The 18,758-nt window shown below is 44.6% G+C and overlaps 1 protein-coding gene across 1 annotated transcript in view; it reads left to right on the top strand.

The window, feature by feature from the left end:
- Positions 1-18,758, top strand: part of prex1 (phosphatidylinositol-3,4,5-trisphosphate-dependent Rac exchange factor 1) — a 91,058-nt gene that overhangs the window by 29,505 nt on the left and 42,795 nt on the right. Inside the window, exons 5-13 of the mRNA XM_008291433.1 lie at positions 198-299; positions 606-767; positions 6,271-6,404; positions 6,735-6,850; positions 9,014-9,163; positions 12,885-13,032; positions 15,554-15,654; positions 17,140-17,243; positions 18,020-18,069. Coding sequence (XP_008289655.1) covers positions 198-299; positions 606-767; positions 6,271-6,404; positions 6,735-6,850; positions 9,014-9,163; positions 12,885-13,032; positions 15,554-15,654; positions 17,140-17,243; positions 18,020-18,069 — 1,067 coding nt within the window. The remainder of the gene's footprint in view (positions 1-197; positions 300-605; positions 768-6,270; positions 6,405-6,734; positions 6,851-9,013; positions 9,164-12,884; positions 13,033-15,553; positions 15,655-17,139; positions 17,244-18,019; positions 18,070-18,758) is intronic.

Genomic DNA, 18,758 nt, shown 5'->3' with positions numbered 1-18,758 from the left:
CTTACACTTAGCTGCAGACCGCTCTAGTGCCCACTTGAGGTCATGGCTGGATGAAAACAACAAAACAACGTCATCTGCAAAGAGCAGCCCCCTTCTTTCTGTCTGAACACATAATGAATAGTCCTGCCTTTTAAACAAATGTATGTATCTGTGTCTACAGTGGTTTCTAATACTGTTTGTTTTCTTGTCTTCTTAAGCACTGTATGCTACTTGGAGGGAAGAAAAGCACGGATATTCCCCTGGAGGGCTACCTCTTAACTCCCATTCAGAGGATCTGCAAGTACCCTCTGCTGCTGAAGGTACTGTGCAACTCCAGCCCTGTTTGCCGTATCACAACGTGCTCAGACAATATAAAACCAAACTATGTAGCGTGTTGGGCAACATCAGAAACTTCATGGATACAGAGCAGAACATAATGTGTCTGTGTTGATGCCAATGACTCATTTACTGTTAGGCCAGACAGGTATTCAGTACTGGAGGTGGCAGGTTTCAAACAGTTAAAGGTCACAGATTTACCTCCGACTAAGACTGCCTGTTTTTTTTTATGCGCCTGCTTGTGGAAATTCTGCAGTTTATGTTTTGAATTCCCTCTTTCCACAACACAGGAGCTGCTGAAGAGGACTCCTAAGAAGCATGCAGACTATCCAGCGGTGGAGGAGGCTCTGCAGGCCATGAAGGCTGTCTGCTCCAACATCAATGAGGCCAAGAGACAGATGGAGAAGTTGGAGGCTCTCGAACAGCTGCAGTCCCACATAGAGGGCTGGGAGGTGAGGACAAGAAGGACAGAGTCAGAGAGAATGACAAAGGGCCTGGGAGAAGAGCACAGACGCTCATCGTGAGGGGATTTATGTGTCGGGACTTTTAGAGGCTAAAAACTGAAGGGCAGAGAGACGGAATTAAGTCTTGATGAGTATTTTATTAGAGCATCTTAAAGCATTATTCCCCAAAGCAGAATAAAGGCTAGTTCTCTAACATAACAACAAAAACAACTTGTTTTAGACAGATCTGAACCAGCGCAGTCCTCATCTATCTTAATAGTTAAGCTCTGTCGCAGCCAAATCTCTGCTGTGAGCACGGGGCCCACGGACAAGGCTTGGGAGCCGAGTAATGGGTCCACTGCATTTTTCATGCCTCCCTCAACGACCACAACAGAGGCCTTGTCTTAGCGGGCACCAATGGGACAATCCACCCACACAGGGTACCGAGGGGGATGCCAATGGGCTTACTGCCCAATCAGAGGAGACCTAAGAAGCAGAGCTCCAGTCTCACATGTACTGGGAGAGTTATATGGTGGGACCTTAGAGGGGAAGAGAAAGAAAACATTTGAAGGATGGAACCACAGAGTAGGGCCCCACGGGGCATCCCACTATCTGCCTGCCAAAACAGACCCCTTTTCTCCTTTCCCCTGCAGAAACAAGTGTCTATTTGACTCTGATAACTGTTGTCCAGAACATTAAGCTGGGAACCACTGCGAATAAAAGACAATATTAAGTTTTTTTTTTGGTCCTACTAACAACGAGTTATCAGTCAAGTGTTCTTTTCATTTGTTTGTGCTGTGGTCAGTGTAAAAAGATGAACTGGACTGTGAGCTGAACTAAACAGTCCTCGTCCTCGTTTGATTGACATTCATCACTTATTTATACACAGAACAGTTGTTGGGCTGGTCATCCTAATGCATGCTTCAGTCAGCCTCAAACACACTGAGTTTCTTCTTTTTCTCTCTCTCTCTTCCTCTGAAACACTCAGCAGAGGAATGGGAAGGCACTTTACTCAGACCCCACCCCCCAGTTGAGGCTTCACCCTAACAGCATTAGTCTCGCTCTTCTTTCCTCTCTCCAGCCACTCTCGAAGGCTAATCACCTCCACCCCTAATGTAGGACGCCACCAGTACTGCAGAATCAGGCCCAGACGCATTACCGCTGCTTGGACACACACCACATGTTTGTTTGCGCGCTTATTCGTACAGTGCGTGACCATAAACGTCTGCAGACACATACCGCAACATATGCATGCCACCCCCTCCTCAGCTTAGTGCAGTTTGCATGAGGTCGAATCAAGTGTCTGAAACATGATCTCCTCCCCCAACGCAGTGGACGTGCACCTTAGGAAAAGCTCAGACAGTCATTTTTCTCTCCGTGAACCTCGGGGCAATGACCATCCATCAAAAATATATACTCATGACAATCCATTATGGATGCCCAGCGGTGGGTGTGGCCGACCGTAGGGGTTTCCACAAGTGTCTGGTGGACCCATGTCAGAAACATCAAAGACGGCAGTGAAGTCCAAATCTGATCTGTGGAGATGTGGCGGGGGATGATGCCAAAGGCAGGAGTATGTCCACACATGAGCGTATTTAGTTCCAGGTGATTTGGAGTGGAATGATCCGTTTAACCATGAGTAATGAGACGTCTTTTAACTCCATTGTTTTATTTCTTGGTAGCCTTGCTTTGACAGTTTTGGCAAACAATGCGTATGCTCTTGCTTGCTCTATCCAGGTTAGATTAAATGCTTAAATAATTCCTTGTTTGATTAAATTGTCACACTCGGAGGTAGTTTTGTTTGTCATTCACAACTCAGGCAGAGACATGTGACTGCAGAGTTGCACATGCATACGTCTGTATCTGTGAATCGGTTTCAGTTCCCCAGTTGAAAATGTGAAAACACTGAAAATGATTTTCTAAAAATAATGCAGCCAAAAGATTGGTCCTTAAAACACAGCTGCTTTGTGGAAAGGTTAATTAGACCGTGCTGTGGTCAATCAAGAAGGCATCTCAACAGTTCCAGATTGATGTTAACAACCTCGCAAATAAAGACCAAAAGGTTAATTTAGTCGCTTTTCTAAATTTAAGTAAAACTTTTAAAAATGGAGCGAATAACTGAGGCACACATGATCTTTGATGATTAATATAAATCAGACAATTCACGTCATTCACAAATGTGGCATTAAATGTTGAAAGTAGAAACGACTGACATGATTGAAGGTTTCACTGACCTTTGTGCTGTTTCATAAAGAGAAAAGGTTGTTTCAGTCTTAATAGGTTGTCGTGTGTTTCATAGCAGACAAGAAGAGGCTATTGTTTAAAGCCTGATCTCATTCTGTGAAGATAGGTTGCAAAGTAACACAATACATCCTTCTGAATAAGTGCACTGGAGTTGACGAGGCTTTTACAGGACAAATTGGAAATTTTCCTCTTGTGCATTTGGTCAGATTTCACTGCAGTCTGTACTCTGCACTTTGTCATGACTAATCTCCTTGTTTTATGTACATACAGCTGTAGTTTTACGTTTAGGGATGCAGGTATGTATGTGTAGTGTATGCATGTGTTTACGTCCTGAGAAGAGATTGACAAGGCTTTGTTTCACAGGAAAACACATGTAGGCCAAGGTGAAAGGACTAGAAGAAGACGAAACTCAATAATAAAAAAGAAATACAGTGAACGTTGAATTTCTTTAAATATTTATTTTATTAAACAAAAAACCAACAAAAAAACTGGAATCATTGTACACAACATTTTTCCAAGTGCCCACATGTAATAGCAATCATGGTAAAATGGTTACTCTACTCACTTAACCTCGATAGAACCTCAATACAAGAAACCTCGCCCAGGTCAGAGAAACTGGGGCCTCCTTCTGGAGCCAGGCCTGGGGTGGGGGGTGTTGTGTTGTTGGACTTATATGCTAGTCATAGTCTGGCCATAACAAACACCATGTTCGAGCATTAGGTAGATCATAAGTGTACTTGGTACCAGAGCACCTTCTGCCAAAGGCCAGTGATTGTCTATGTAGTTGTGTCATCAGATCTGCGGCCGTATGTCTTGGACACTCGGGTATTGAGAGGAGCAGAGCTGTCACCTGATCACCAGGTGGATCTGATGCCGGACCGACCTGGTAAATCCAAACATTTAGTGAGGGTGAGCTGGGAACATCTGGCAGAGAGGGGTTTTCAACTCCCACCTCTGGAAGAGTTTCTCCTACATCCCGGGGGAGGCTGGGGACATGGAGTCGGAGTGGGCCATGTTCAAAGCCTCCATTGCAGAAGCGGCTGTTAGGAACTGCAGCCATAAGGTCACTGGTGCCTGTCGTGTTGGCAACAGATGCTGAAGGCTCTGGACGCTGTTGGACTGTCTTGGCTGACACATCTCTTGTATGTCGCATGGGCATTGGGTACGGTGCCTGTGGAGTGGCAAACCGGGGTGGTGGTTCGCTTTTACAAAAAGGGGGACCGGAGAGTCTGTGCCAACTACTGGGGTATCACACTTCACAGCCTTCATGGAAAAGTTTACTCTAGGGTGCTGGAAAGGAGGCTCCGATCGATTGTTGAACCTCAGATTCTGGAGGAGCAATGCAGATTCCATCCTCTTTATCCTTGTGGAGCAGCTGAGATGGGCATGGGAGTTCAACCAGCAAGTCCACAGTCTGGAGGAGGCCTTTGACTGTGTCCTCCGAGGGGCTCTGTGAGGGATACTGTGGGAGTATGGGGTACTGAGCTTACTGATATAAGCCATTTGGTCCCTGTACAACCAAAGTGAGAGTTGTGTCCACATTCTCGGCACAAAGTCGGAAACGTTCCAGTGGGTGTTGGACTCCGCCAGGGCCGCCCCTTGTCTCTGATCCTGTTTGTGGTGTTCATGGACAGGATCTCTAGGTGCAGCCGGAGTGAGGAGGGTGTCTGGTTTGGGTGCCTCAGTTGGTGTCTCTGCTTTTTGCAGATCATGTGATACTGTTGGCTTTATCAGACCGTGACCTTCATCACGCACTGGAGTGTTTTGCAGCTGAGTGTAAAGCAGCAGGGACGTGAGTCAGCACCTCCAAGTCCAAGGCCATGGTTCTCTGCCGGAAACCGGTGGATTGCTCACTCCGGGATGGGGGGGAGTTGCTTCCCCAAGCGAGGGAATTCAAGTATCTAGGGATCTTGTTCACAAGTGATGGGCAAATGGAGTGTGAGATGGGCAGGTGGGTTGGTGTGGTGTCAGCAGTAATGCAGGCATTGTACCGGACTGTTGTGGGGACCAGGGAGCTTAGCCATAAGGCAAAGCTCTCGATTTACCAGTTCATCTATGTCCCAACCCTCACTTGTGGTTATGACCTTTGGGTAGTGACAAAAGAATGAGATTGTGAGTCCAAGCGGCCAAAATGAGCTTCCTCCGTAGGGTTTCTGGGCTCTACCTTAGAGATAGGGTGAGAAGCTCAGACATCTGGAGAGAGCTCAGAGGAGAGCCACTGCTCCTTTGTGTCAATAGGAGCCAGTTGAGGTGGTTTGGACATCTGATTCAGATGCCTACGGGGAGACTTCCTTCTTTCCTTGGAGGTTTTCCCAACACGTCCGCTTAGCAGGACGCTGGGTTAGACCAAGAACCCACTGGAGGGATTATATTTTTCAGCTGAGCTGGAAACATCTCGAGATCCCCCAGGAAGAACTGGAAAGCATTGCTGGGGGGAGGGATGTCTGGAATGAACTGCTTCGTCTGCTGGCCCCGTGACCCGACCCCAGATAAGCGGAAGGAAATGGATGGATGGATGGATGGATGGATGGGTGGTTCCTCTACATCCTATAAATTATTTACTCGTAAGGATGTCCATCCTTTTCTCCCATCTGCTCTGTGTAAACACAGCCTGCAGTTAAGCTGAAAAGCCCCAGAAGTTTTGTCATGTGATTTCCTTGTTGCAGCTGAGTCAGTAATAGCTTCTTGACTGCAACAAGGAGCGCGGAATATTTACTTTTTTAACCAAATTTGTTTAGTGCAAAAACTTCAATTTTTTTTGCAAGATTTAAACTGAGATACGTACAACAAAGTAATGTTGGTTTTAGGCTGAGGTGTGTGTTGTTGCTCACAAAACTCTGACAGTTCTTTCTGTTTCTTGCTGTAATAGATGGTGCAATTTTGGTGAATTAAAAAGAAAAGAAAAAAGCCTTTCAAACCTGCCAGTGGACTTTGGGGTTCAGAGAGTTAATAGTTTTGCAGTTTTGCACTGCATAACATAAGGCAGGGTTGGGTGGGGCACTGCTGCGTACACGTCCGCCTCATATTGGTGATGCAATGAAAACATATTGTTCACAATGTCACAGTTGAATTTCATATAGTGTGAATGAGATTGTGAACTCTGTACATTTTTATACAACCATGTTTTCTGTGTGACTTTAACTTTGACTGATAATCCTGTGACTGAAAGTGTTTCTAAGCCATGCCCAAATAAAATAACTATGGCTGCTGCACATGAAGACTGTTTTGTGAAGTACATAATTTAATCCTTATATTTTTTGTTCTTCAGGGAACCAACCTGACAGACATCTGCACAGAGTTGCTGCTCCATGGAAATCTCCTTAAAATCTCAGCAGGCAATATCCAGGAGCGCGTCTTCTTCCTCTTTGACAACCTCTTGGTTTACTGTAAAAGGAAGTCCAGGTGAGAAATGCAGCATCCCAACCACTAGACAGTCGCCACCAAAACATCTAGCCAAACTAGAAGGAACAAGAAAGCATTCAAACCCATTTTTACTGACTGACTAATGGAAGGAGGCCAGGCATGGAAAACTAGGTTTAATGTCCACATTTCTGTTCGTGCAGACACATTATTAGTAAGCAAGTAAAACAAAAACACCTACACGTGTGTGCTGCTCCAGCACCTGCATCTGTGTGAATGTGCATTTGTTACAGACACAAGTTCTTTTCTTCTGGTGCCACTGGCATCAGCGGATGTTTTCCCTGCTGACCGCAGTGTTGTCGCTTTTCCTAGGGTTTCTGGAAAGAAGTCCACCAAGAGGACCAAGTCTATCAACGGGCCTCTCTATGTGTTCAGAGGCCGAATCAACACCGAGGTGATGGAGGTGGAAAATGTTGAAGATGGAACAGGTTTGTGTTTGCACAGCAGCCTCTGGAGACTATCTTTATGTCCATTCATTTACTCCACTGGGACATTTGCTTCAGCATTCCTCGTGAGCCTGGCTATTTCTCCTTGATTTATTTAATTTGATATATCAGTTAATGCAGACAACGGCATGAACTGAAACTTTGAATTTGCATGAAGTGCTCACTTTTCATTTGACGTTTTAGTTGAGAAAACTGTTGGTTAGATATGAATCAGGTACTTGTTGACAGTTTGGGTGGGGTGTTGTACTTGTACCTAGTTTCAAACAGGATGTAGCTCGCAGCCTCGCGTACCACCTTTTGATGTCAGCGATTGAGTAAACGTGCAAAAGCAGCCTCGAGCTAGGTGATACACTTGACATCGGTGAAAATGTTTTGCCAAAGATTAACAACTCGTCTGTGGGCTCGCGTGTTCGTCACTCCGCTCAGTTTGCTTTTGCGGTTTGTTGCGAGGTACAGCGCTGGGCTCGGTACGCATTGTCCGCTGGTGTAGAAACACTTGCTCTTTCGCCCTCTCACATGTTTCCTCTTTTTTTTTTTCTCTCTCTCTCTCTCTTCTGTACTGGCAGAATTTTTTGCAAGCTCACATGACCTTCTTTTCTGCATGTTGGCTGCTTTGCTGTCACACTCAGGCTGCTGAAAGGGAAACCACAAAGAAAAACATGCCTTTTTCGCAGAACTGAGGGGTCCCACATTGAAAATGCATGCATGTGTGAATATTCAGAATGCAGACCGTCCCGGTGGTTAAAGCGACGCACGGAACAGCAGCATATGTGTGTCTCAACACACTCCTTGCTCTCCCAGAACAGCTCCCTGAAGTATCAGATCTATTTATATGACCTTTGAGCGTGAGACTAATGCACCCCATTACCAGTAGCCATTCATTATTCAGTAGCTGCTCACCTGCAGCTAAATGGATGATAAAATTAGAAAGAGGTAAGAGCAGAGATTTTGATGAGTCAGTGAAACGACGGTCTTTTACTGCTCTTATCGTGCATCATGTGTATCTTCTTAATTGGCTTGCAAGTCATTCCTCAAGTCATAAATTCTATTTCGAGGTAACTTTAATGTTAACATCGCTATAAGTCTGATTTGATTACATACTTTTTTACTTCCTTTACTTACTGCTAAGGTCAGTGTGTACGTGTGTGTCTCTGAGTGTGTGTGGTTTTCGTCTTGTGTTCTCAACATAAAAAACATGAGAACAAGAGAAGAAGCTCGACCTCAACGCAGAGCCTTTTGTTTTAACCCTCTGAACCCCAAAATCAACTGATGGGCTTGTAGGACGCGACATCAGAGATCTGGAAAAGATTACTTTGATGTTTTTAGAGCAAGAAACTGTCATTTAGGAAGAGATTAACCCAAATCTAGGCAACATCAGGATGTGTCATTATCATCAGTTTATTCTGCAATTAAAAAATGCTTCAAATCAACCCATTACCAGAACCGTGTGTGGTTTAATACAACAAATCCTGTTCTCCTTGTCACAGCCCTGCAGCCACAATGAACCACAGTCACGTCACTAAAACTCTTTTGGCTGAAATGTTTCTGCACTGAAAATAGGTGTGAGTGTAGAAACAAACCACAAATGCAAAGTATCTACAGTATGTAGAGCTCTGCCCTCCAGTATTTGTGTGGGCACCTACAATGTTGTACATGTTGATTCATTTTTCTTTTTTTGAATGAACAATCAATGAAATTCCAACTTTTTTTCCCTCCTCGATTTTTTTTGTTTTCAAATTAGTGGCATTTTAACTTTGCAATACTGGACAAAAGACTTTTTTTTTTTTGCTGCTTCTAGCCATGGTTGTGCTGCTTCCACTGAGGTTTCAGAACTTTATATTGCAGTGAAAAATGAGCCCACAGTGACTAAAAAAAGAGCCAAAACTGCTTTGGACTCTGAGGGTTAAACAGACCGTTTGTTTTTATTTTTTGTTTTTTCCTGTGTCGTATCTGTGTACATCTGTTGAAAGCTGCTGTCAACGATGTGAATTTCTCCTTGTGAGATAAATAAAGGCATATCTTATCTTATCTTATCTTAAAGACTGCTGATAGACATCAACGGCTAAGACACCTCAGTCCAAAAGTGTCTATTAATGCTCATCATGACCCTCCCTTTTTTAAAATACTTATCTTTTTGCCTTTCAGCCGACTATCACAGCAACAACTACACAGTGACTAATGGCTGGAAGATCCACAACACGGCTAAAAACAAGTGGTTTGTCTGCATGGCCAAAAACGCAGAGGACAAGCAGAAGTGGCTGGACGCCATCCTGAGGGAACGGGAGCAGAGAGAGAGTAAGTAACGCTGTGCAAAGACATTTTACAAGGACAACCTCCCAGTTTCAGCCGTCCTTGGTGGGTTACTCACATTTATTGTGTGAACTTCAGGATTGCCTTCTGCTTCCCTCCAACTACTGATTGTTTTCCTGATATGAAATATTGTTTTTGTTTTCATCTCCATCTTTTTTTTGTAAATCTTTGTGTGTTTATATCTATGAGGTGTAGGGTTTCCAATAATGCAGACTTTTACCATTTAGCTCTGTACCATGGGGAAGGAGCATTTTCATGGGAAACAAAATTCTAAATGTGTCACTTTAATACCCAGAGATGAGTTGTTAGGGGTAAAATCTACAGCTGGAGAGGGATTAACTCGGTTGTAGTGTCCCAGGCTGTTTCAGTGATTCAGCATGCACAACAGCAGAACCTTCTACAAGTGGAACACAGCCACCATTGTGTTTTTTCTCCTGCTATGTTTGTCTTGTTGCAGCATTTAGCTGTTACTCCCAAACACTGCCTCTGAAACACGTTCCATGGGAGCCACTTTTGATATGATTTTTGTAGTCATGCAGTCGTGAGGCTTCTGCTGGTGAATGTTGGCGTCACCTTAGATGCTCAAACCATCAAAGCCCCTCAGTTGGCGCACAGTAATGACTGTGGATGTACTTATGACCTGGATGCAGTGTTTGTGTCCCGCAGCTACGTCCCACCTTGGACCAGCTGCCCGCCTGTGTTTATAAAATAGATGCTGAGGTGGAATGATGTGTGTGGTTCCCCTGGTTGAGCCCGCAGTAGGAGCTGCTGCATCAATCCAGGTTTAGCAGAAAGATCTGCAGCAAATGCTATAAACTGAATGTGTCATTCACAAACAACAGAGATGCTGAACACGGTATCTTGGTCACACACCGCATTAATTCATCTGGATCTTTTTTTTAGCTGCAATAAAAATGTTTTGTCTTGATTGGACCACAAGTTCAGCTGTTTTGCAGTCATATACCGAAGTTTCTTTTAGAAAATGATTTGGATTCATGTGCAGAGAATCAATCTGTATGCAGTCTGACCCAGAAGGTGGAACCGTGAGACGTTCCTCGTTCATTACTGGTGAAACGAAGCTGCAGCACCACTTGCACTAATTTTAAATTAGTGATGTAAACTGATATTATTGTTTCTTCTGTGCTTGTTTTCTTCTCAACTTCCTTCTTTTTCCCCTCAAAATGTGTTCCCACCTGTTGTGCACTGACCATCTGTCTTAGTTGCATTCTGCGCATTAGACGGTGTGAAAGACTTCGACCAGCTTTGGTCCATAACGGGCCACCTGATAGCATTGAAGGCTAAAACCTAAACTGGAACCCCAAAGCTACTGGAACATGATTTGTCTAAAGGCTTTAAGGATCAGCCGTCTGCCGCTCAGCCACCGTCGGTGTACATATTAGCTTTTTAAAAACAATTGGATTTGTAAGTTGGACCTTTGCTTGAGTGAGTGTTTGCAGCAGAGTTTGATGTTATCAGCGCATACGGAGGAGTGTGCTGCAGCTTGTGGTATTGAGTTTCAACACGGCGGAAATCGACCTGAGGCTAACAGATGCCAGATCAGTCACAGTGCCTAATTTCCTCGCTCTCTCCCCTTCTATCAGCCTCTCCACAGTGTGCTCAGCTTGCAGCATGCTTACCTTTCTCTCAACTTCTTTACTCCCGTCTAGACAGCAACACAACATTTTATGTAATAAACTCTTACCGATGATTCTTCTGACTTCTTGCCCTGCATGCAAGTTTTCCTGACATGCTGCATTAGTTATTGCTTATTAATGTGACTTTCCTCTGTGCGTTGGACATGTGGCTTCCCTCAACTCTCCCAAAGACTCCCATTGTCCGCTAGCTGCCAGCTGGAGGTGTTGTGTCCTGTTTTTTATGGAAGTCTAGGGAAAATGCATGGGTCAAATAGTGGGATAGGGTTTTTTTTATCTCGTGCCAGGAAGATGAGGAGCATCACAAGACAAACTCTGACAGCTGGACCAGAAGCTGTGGGGGCTTCTCCGCTGGACAGGCCCCGTCTGTTGTTCAATGACACTCATTGTTTAAGTCCAGTCCAGCTGCTGCCAAATGTAATCTAACCCTGCTCCATCACAGGCTGCCAGTCCAGAGCCCAAACGCTCAATGGGAAAATTGGATTCAAGAATAAGCGGTGTAACCCTTTACACTGGTGGTCCCACCCCCCCTTAGTTGAACTCAACTTTAAGTCTACCTGCATGATGCATTTTAAAAGTTAACAGCTGTCATTAACATTGCATAGTTTGCACTGGACGCCACAGAGAGCCCTCAAATATCAGGCTTCATATTAAACATAGTCAAGCAATTTCTAAACATCACTCCTGAAGTTTTCAGGCTCAGTTTTTATATTTATTTCTCTCAAAGCTGCTGGTGGGTTTAGAGTTCAGCAAGTTAACGACTAAAGAAAATAAGATAAGCTGCTGCAGTGATTGTAAATCGTTTAAAAAAAACGTCTTAACTGGAATTTTAAAAGGGCAACAAGAGAAGGAAAAATAACACTAAGTGAAATTAAAGATGTCTTTCTTTAGGGCTACAAGGTGGCATAGTTGGTTAGCACTGTCGCCTCGCAGCTAGAAGGTCGCCGGTTTGCGTCCCGGTGAGGACACCCGGGATCTTTCTGCGTGGAGTCTCCATGTTCTCCCCGTGCAGTGTGGGTTCTCTCCGGGTTCTCCGGCTTCCTCCCACAGTCCAGAAACATGCTGAGGTTAATTGGTGATTGTAAATTGTCTGTAGGTGTGAATGTGAGTGTGCTTGGTTGTCTGTCTCTAAGTGTAGCCCTGCGGTAGACTGGCGACCCTTCGCCCTAAGTCCAGCCCCCTGCGACCCTCGTGAGGATTAAGCGGTGTATAGATGATGGATGGATGTCTTTCTTTAGCAGTGCTCGTTAGCCTGTTAGCCACCCACCTGCTTACTGAGCGTGTCACGGCCCTGAGAGAACGCACGGATCTCTCCCAAGGCTAGATTTTTTTTTTCTTTCTAGGCTTAACAAATACAAAATATGTACTTTCTACTTGTAAAACGGAGCACTTTCTAGTGGAGTTGAGCAGCTTTATGAGCGCCTCAGTAGAGTTAAGCAGATTAGGGAGCCACAGTGCAGCGGAGCCGAGTCGCCCGAGTCAGAAAGTCTCACAGTGCAGTTCAGAAGTTCATCAAACCCCACGATGAGGTTAAGCAGCTCCAACAGTGTGTCCGCTGAAGAGGTCTTACTGGGCCAGCAGGCCTTACAATGGGCCCTCACATGTTCTGCGCTACAATAGAGGAATAACTGCTAACAAATTGACACAGAAGCAAGATTAAGATCGCACTGCCCTCCTGAACTTGTCTAGCAGAGATTAATATCTGGGGCTTGTTTCAGAAGGTTGTCGGAGACCCAAGTTGCCGTGCTGTGTTTCTGGCTACGCGCCATCTGCACAATACCAGAACGCCACCGCTCCGTCCAAGCAAAGGCCCGTTTGTCTCCTCCAACAGCAGCAGAACGTGGCTTTGATACGTGTAGATAGCCTTGGAAAGCAAGCTGAAGTTTCTGTTCTTCTACACATCTGCTGTATTTTCTTTGGCTGAGATTTTGATTGTTCATTCATTTCCTTTCCCACATTTTTCTTTTTATCAACACTCACACCAACACGGTCTTGCTTCGCTGACGGGCGCTGCGTTAAAACTGACTCCCGGCTTGTTTTTCTCTTGTTTTCAGGTCTCAAGCTGGGGATGGAGCGGGACGCCTACGTGATGATAGCAGAGAAGGGCGAGAAGCTCTACCACATGATGATGACCAAGAGTCGCCACCTGATTAAGGACAGGCGCAGGAAGCTCAGCATTGTCCCCAAGTGCTTCATGGGAAAGTGAGTTTCTTTACTTCCTCTGCGCCGGATTTTTCCAGGTTCCAAGAATGTGGCTGCTGTGCTGTTCACATGGGGATCCTTACAAATGGTTGTTATGTAAGATCAGCAGACTTTCCAAAGAGCTGGTATCTAGTCTCCCCGAGTCCTGGCAGAATGCCTGAACCGTTTTATCCCTACGTCCTCTTGTCTGTAATGAGGCCCCCTCAGAGTCTCCTCTCACGGGTTAGAGAAAGGGCCAGGCTGCTCCCCAGACCCTCATATCATCCAGCACACACTGACACACCAAGACTTTGATTAGCAGAACACCCTAATGAGTCTCTTAAACAGGCCAGTCCCCCTCCACCTCCCCTTGATGTTACAGTGTGGGGAATAGACAATGAGAGGCTTGCTTAAGTTTCCCTCCGTCCCTCTGCGTACACACCAGTGTTTGTGAGATCCTGAGCAGCAATTAAAATTCTTTCTGGCACCGTCTTGGGGAAACAGAAAATAAAAGTAGGCAGGCTACGATGGGGACCGATGACTGGTCCTGTAAAGAGAAACCAGGGAGCAGCCATTAGTCGCTGCGCCGCTGCCTCTCAGTGTATTCACATCGTTAAATGCATCCCTCATGTAAAACGGTTTCTTCTGGAATTAAATGCAGGAGACAATAACAGGCTGCTATCGCATCAGCCACACTGCCCAGAAGTGAGTTTAGTGATCTGCTTAGAAATGTGATAGTTGTACTGAGAGACTCTCTGTCTCTGTGGCGTCATGTAAAGTCCTCGTCTGTGCGTTTTTCCTCTCTTGATACGACGTCGGTCTGGATGCTGAGGCCTTCTGGGAGTTTCATTCTGCCGTGCTGCAAACATCAGCATTCAATAATCATCTTTCCTGTCAGAGCTTCTTCTGTGTTCTTACTGTCCTCACAGGCCAGTAATCGTCTCTGTATCCGTGCAGGTCAAACATCACAGCAGGAGCTCGTTCACATTCCAGTTTTTGTTCTTTTCTTTACTTTCTTCTTTTTGCCTCATCGCCGTGGCATCAGTCAGGCCCGTCTTCTACCATCTCCCATTTTCCTCACTTTATCACTCATTCGTTTCCTGCCGATGAGTGCAAACCTGCATTAGCTCTGCATTTGTCTTTGTGATGAAATTAGCGGCAGCCATAGTTTGAGAGCTTATTGCATTAAACCGAGATGCTGCTGCCAGTGTGATAGCACCCTGTTGTCTTGATAGCCTAATTACATCAACTGTCTGCTGTCTACGCTGCAAAATGGCCACTCTTAACACACTTTATATCTTCTTACTGGGTAATTTCTGGTTGCCTCGTCATCATAGGGATGTAAAGTACGCCGTGTCCTCATGCTTCTGTGTTGTTATGAAACTACCAGTCAAGTGGTGGGAAGAGATGCAGTTACGTCTGTTAAACAGTTAAACCTCTGAACCCCAAGCAATGTCTGGGTGGATGTTTTCTGTCACACATTCATCGTCTGTAGGGTCATTTTTTTTACTGCAGTATTAGCTTCTGCACCTCCATGGAAACAGCACAACCATGGCTAGAAGTATATACATACTGCAGCACCTGCAACATACTAAACCTTATTTTAAAGATCACCTCCTCAATCGTTACCTGCCATCTTTGTAGAGCCTTTATCACCGTGACCAGTGCTGCCACTCAGCCAACACTCAGCTTCACATGGTTGTATTTCCTCAGTAGTAAACTTCTGTGTTTGCAATAAACAATAAAAAGTCATTTTGCTTAACCAAAGTAAAAAAAAAAGAGCTGCAGCGAAGTGACCTGCACGTGAAGAGACACCAGAACATCTCACATAGACATGGATATTATAGCTAAAAACACCTATGATTAATACATTCAAATTAAATTAATGATTGGCAAAATATTTCTTTACATGTGTCTGTCATATTCGCTGAGAGTGCTTTTAAGGATTTCAATGAGCCATGAACATAAAGGCCCTTTCAAGTTTTGCCACTGGGTTCAGTTTTTAAAATTGTCATTCACCATGAAAACTCTTTACATCATTAATCTAATTAAGAAACTTAAATAGGTCTGTTATCTATTGATAGGAACAGGAACTAAACCTCATCTCTGTGTACATGTGCTGCCAACCTACAAACAGCTGCCTAATGTTAAAACCGTTGAGCATGTATAATGAAATTAACGCACCTGAAATGTCTACCTAGATATAATCCTGCTTCCATCCCAAACTTGTGTGATATATTTCAGGGAATCCAGACTCTTGATGGCGGGTTGAGCTTCCAGCACAAAACCATCACTGCACTGCTGTAGATAATGGGTTTCAGAGAGCAGAGGTGCTGCTGCTGTGCTGCCTCTGAACATAATGCCAGCCTTATGGACAGAGTTTAAAACATGAAGCAGTAAAGTGGCGCCCATAGTGCACATCTGTAAGAGTCCATCCTACAAGAGCCCTGAAATGGAGACAAATCCTAAAATCCCAAAACAAAACAGATTATCACTCTAAGATACCCGGCCTCATCCGTTCTCCTTCTTCTTGTGTCCTCAGTGAGTTTGTGTCGTGGCTGCTAGAGAGCGGGGAGATCAGCAAACCTGACGAAGGGGTCAACCTGGGACAAGCCTTACTGGAAAACGGCATCATTCACCATGGTGAGACAACAACACACCCTCTCCTCTGCTGAGTACCTGCATACTTTCACTCACATTTTGATGCTCGATGTCAGGCTTTTTGCTCTCATTCTTATGAACTTTCATTGATTTTGTCTTTAGTGTGACGCTCACAGGTCCACCACACACACTCACACACACAGACACACACACACACGTCTAAATAATGCATGAACACAGTAGTTGAGGATCTCGCTGGAGGGGCTGTCGTGCATGTTAAGTACAAACTCATAATTTTTACGCACCGCATTCAGGGACTCTGCTGGGACCCAGTGTTCATGTTTCTTCATACCTTTTGGAAAATTCCCAGAACTCCTGCCTCCAACCGCAGAGACATACATTGATGACATGTTGGGTTCTGTTGGATAGAAGTCAGGCTTTGTGGTCTAACTGGAGAGGTTGGGCCCTGCAGGCACAACGTAGGTGTCACCACTTAAAATCAGACAGCAGAGGGATGAGCGTCCATCTACTGCTGTTGAATAAAGCGTTCATGTTGTGCAGAGCGACAGAGAACCCCGTGCATGTCTGAGCCGCGTCAAAACGCCAGCTCACGCTTGAACGTTAGCGCTTTTGACATCTCCTTCGCTCCCGTCATAACTCAGCTATCATTTCATGCACTTCAAATCCCACACTTGACACTTTGCAGTGACAGATTTTGTGGTGCATTCCTGTTGTGTTTTATGAGGGCATTTTAAGTCTAGACTGAGAAAACCAGCAGCTTGTTTGAGTCTGTGCCAACTTGTTGTGGTGAAACAGAACTGCCTCTGTTTGGCAGATTGTACCGCTGGCTTCTGTGACCTGCGGATGTGTTCGTCATTTTCCATTTTCTGTGTAGTACATATATATATATATATGACAACTTGTTTTTAGAAGTTTTGTGTTTATCTTCGTAAGTTGGGGGGTTTTCTGGGAATTGGCAGCTGTCTGCTCTGTTAAATATTTGAATGTAATTGTTTTTTACCCAACACAGACATAAATCTACAGCTGCAGTTTTCCCCCTGACACTTGGTTGTTGCTTCTTGCCTTGTTTCTGTACTTACTGCAATTCCCTCAGCAGAAGAGTACATGTGGGAAAAAAGAAAAGACTTGACAACAGAATATATTCCAAACCTGAAGCTCTGTAGTCCCTGATACAAACAAACTTCACATCGGACAGCAAATACTGAGTCATTTATAACAGAAATCATATTGGCTCAACCATATGCCAGCAATGCATCCTTGGAAAGATGAAAACAAAACTGATTTCAGTCCATATGCATGTGTTGTATATACACATTTATATTTACAGCTCCTCAACCTTTGATATGTGAATCCATCAGTGGCAAAGGTCAACTCGTCATGTCCTAAAGAAAGAGAGCAGATTATTATTTATTTGTCTCAGACAGTCTGCAGTGAGGAAAGGAGGACAGTGATGTTAGTATTCAAACAGAAGAAGGTAACGTTTTCCTCCTTCTGGTGATATTTCAGTGTCGGATAAGCACCAGTTCAAGAATGAGCAGGTCTTGTACCGTTTCCGCTACGACGACGGCACCTACAAAGCTCGCAGTGAGATGGAGGACATCATGTCGAAGGTAACTATCGCTCTGCTTCTGGATGTCATCATCGCTGCTATATAAGAAAAACCTAAACCAGTTTAAAGTCTGAGCTCTGAATGTACAATCCTGCTTCAGTTCTGCATAAACTGCAGGTTAGAATGTGGCATCATTTAAGATTTTAGTGGCCGTGTTAACAAAGAGATTCATAGAAAAGCAGAAGTTAAATCCAGGTGTGTTCCCACTGTTAGCAGTAAGATGCACATTAATGATTTACTGAATGCAGCTGGATTTAACAAGCTTGTCATTTACATCAAGGTACCTTCTGAATAAATATAATCAATATATAACCCTAAAAGCTTCAGTAGAAAACAACTGGGTGTCTCTGTTTGGTACTTGAAGACATTTAACGTCTCATCTAAGAGTGTCTTATTACAAAAGCCTTCAGGATTACCAGGACCTGGATGACTGACATAAACATTCAATATCTAACTTTTTAAAACTCATGTACAATTTTATGCAAATGTTCAGATTCAACCTCTAAAGGCACTAATCCATTTCCATAGAAAACGCAGCCAGAAGCTAAATTCCAAAAAGGACGTAAAAGTTAAAAATACTTGAGGGTGGTTACGTTGGCCTACATTTGTTCTTAGGCCCCATTTAGAGACTACGATCTGGAAATTTCTGTCCTAAAACGATAGCCTGGGGGCAACTCTTTTCATAGTCAACAGTTAAATCTGTTCTTGTTCTTGGTTACCTAAGGTGTGTGTGTGAGCTATGAGTCAGCCGCTCTGTGTTTTTTTTTCTTCTTTCAGGGCGTCAGGCTGTACTGCCGCCTTCACAGCCTTCACACGCCCGTCATCAAGTGAGTACCTGCCCTACCCTCCTCTCCCCCCTTCTCCCTCCCCCCCGTATGCTAATGCCTGCTCTCCAGGTGCCTGAATACATATTCATGAAGGGCTCACATTCGCCCCACGCTACCCTCTCTGTAATGACTGAGCAAACAGTAGCGATGCCAGGAATGACGGGCCTCAAACCTCCTTCCCCTCCTTGCTTGGACTCAGCCAGGCCTGAGCTGCTGTAGCTGCAGGAAGACGCCAGGTTTTCATGACTGGAGGTTTATGAGGGGAACCACTGACTGTCAGCATTTGTCTCTTCATCTTTACAGTATTGAGGGTTAGTTGAATGTATATTATGTGAATTAAGTGGTGAATGGTCAGCACTTGCGTAGCTCCTTTCTATCTTAGTGCTACTTAAAGCGCTTTACAGTGTTTCCCATTCACACACATTCATAGAGCTGCCATGCAAGGTGCTGCCTGCCATCTGGAGCAACTTCAGGTTCAGTGTCTTGCCCAAGGACACTTTGACTGTGGAAGGGATCGAACTACCAACCTAGAGGATTAGAGGTCAACCGCTCTACCGCCTGAGCCACAGCTGTGGGAGCTCAAGTCATGACTACAGACGTTTTTCTTTTTAAAAAGTCATCAATCTCTTTTTATTTCTCCTCTATTCTCCATCTCTCTTTCACACTCACACTTTCTTACTTGCTGTGCA

This window comes from Stegastes partitus, unplaced genomic scaffold (assembly GCF_000690725.1).
Source record: "Stegastes partitus isolate 25-593 unplaced genomic scaffold, Stegastes_partitus-1.0.2 Scaffold742, whole genome shotgun sequence".
Classification (NCBI taxonomy): domain Eukaryota; kingdom Metazoa; phylum Chordata; class Actinopteri; family Pomacentridae; genus Stegastes; species Stegastes partitus.
Note: the sequence above shows the minus strand (reverse complement) of the source record. Positions and strands in the feature narration are given on the sequence as shown.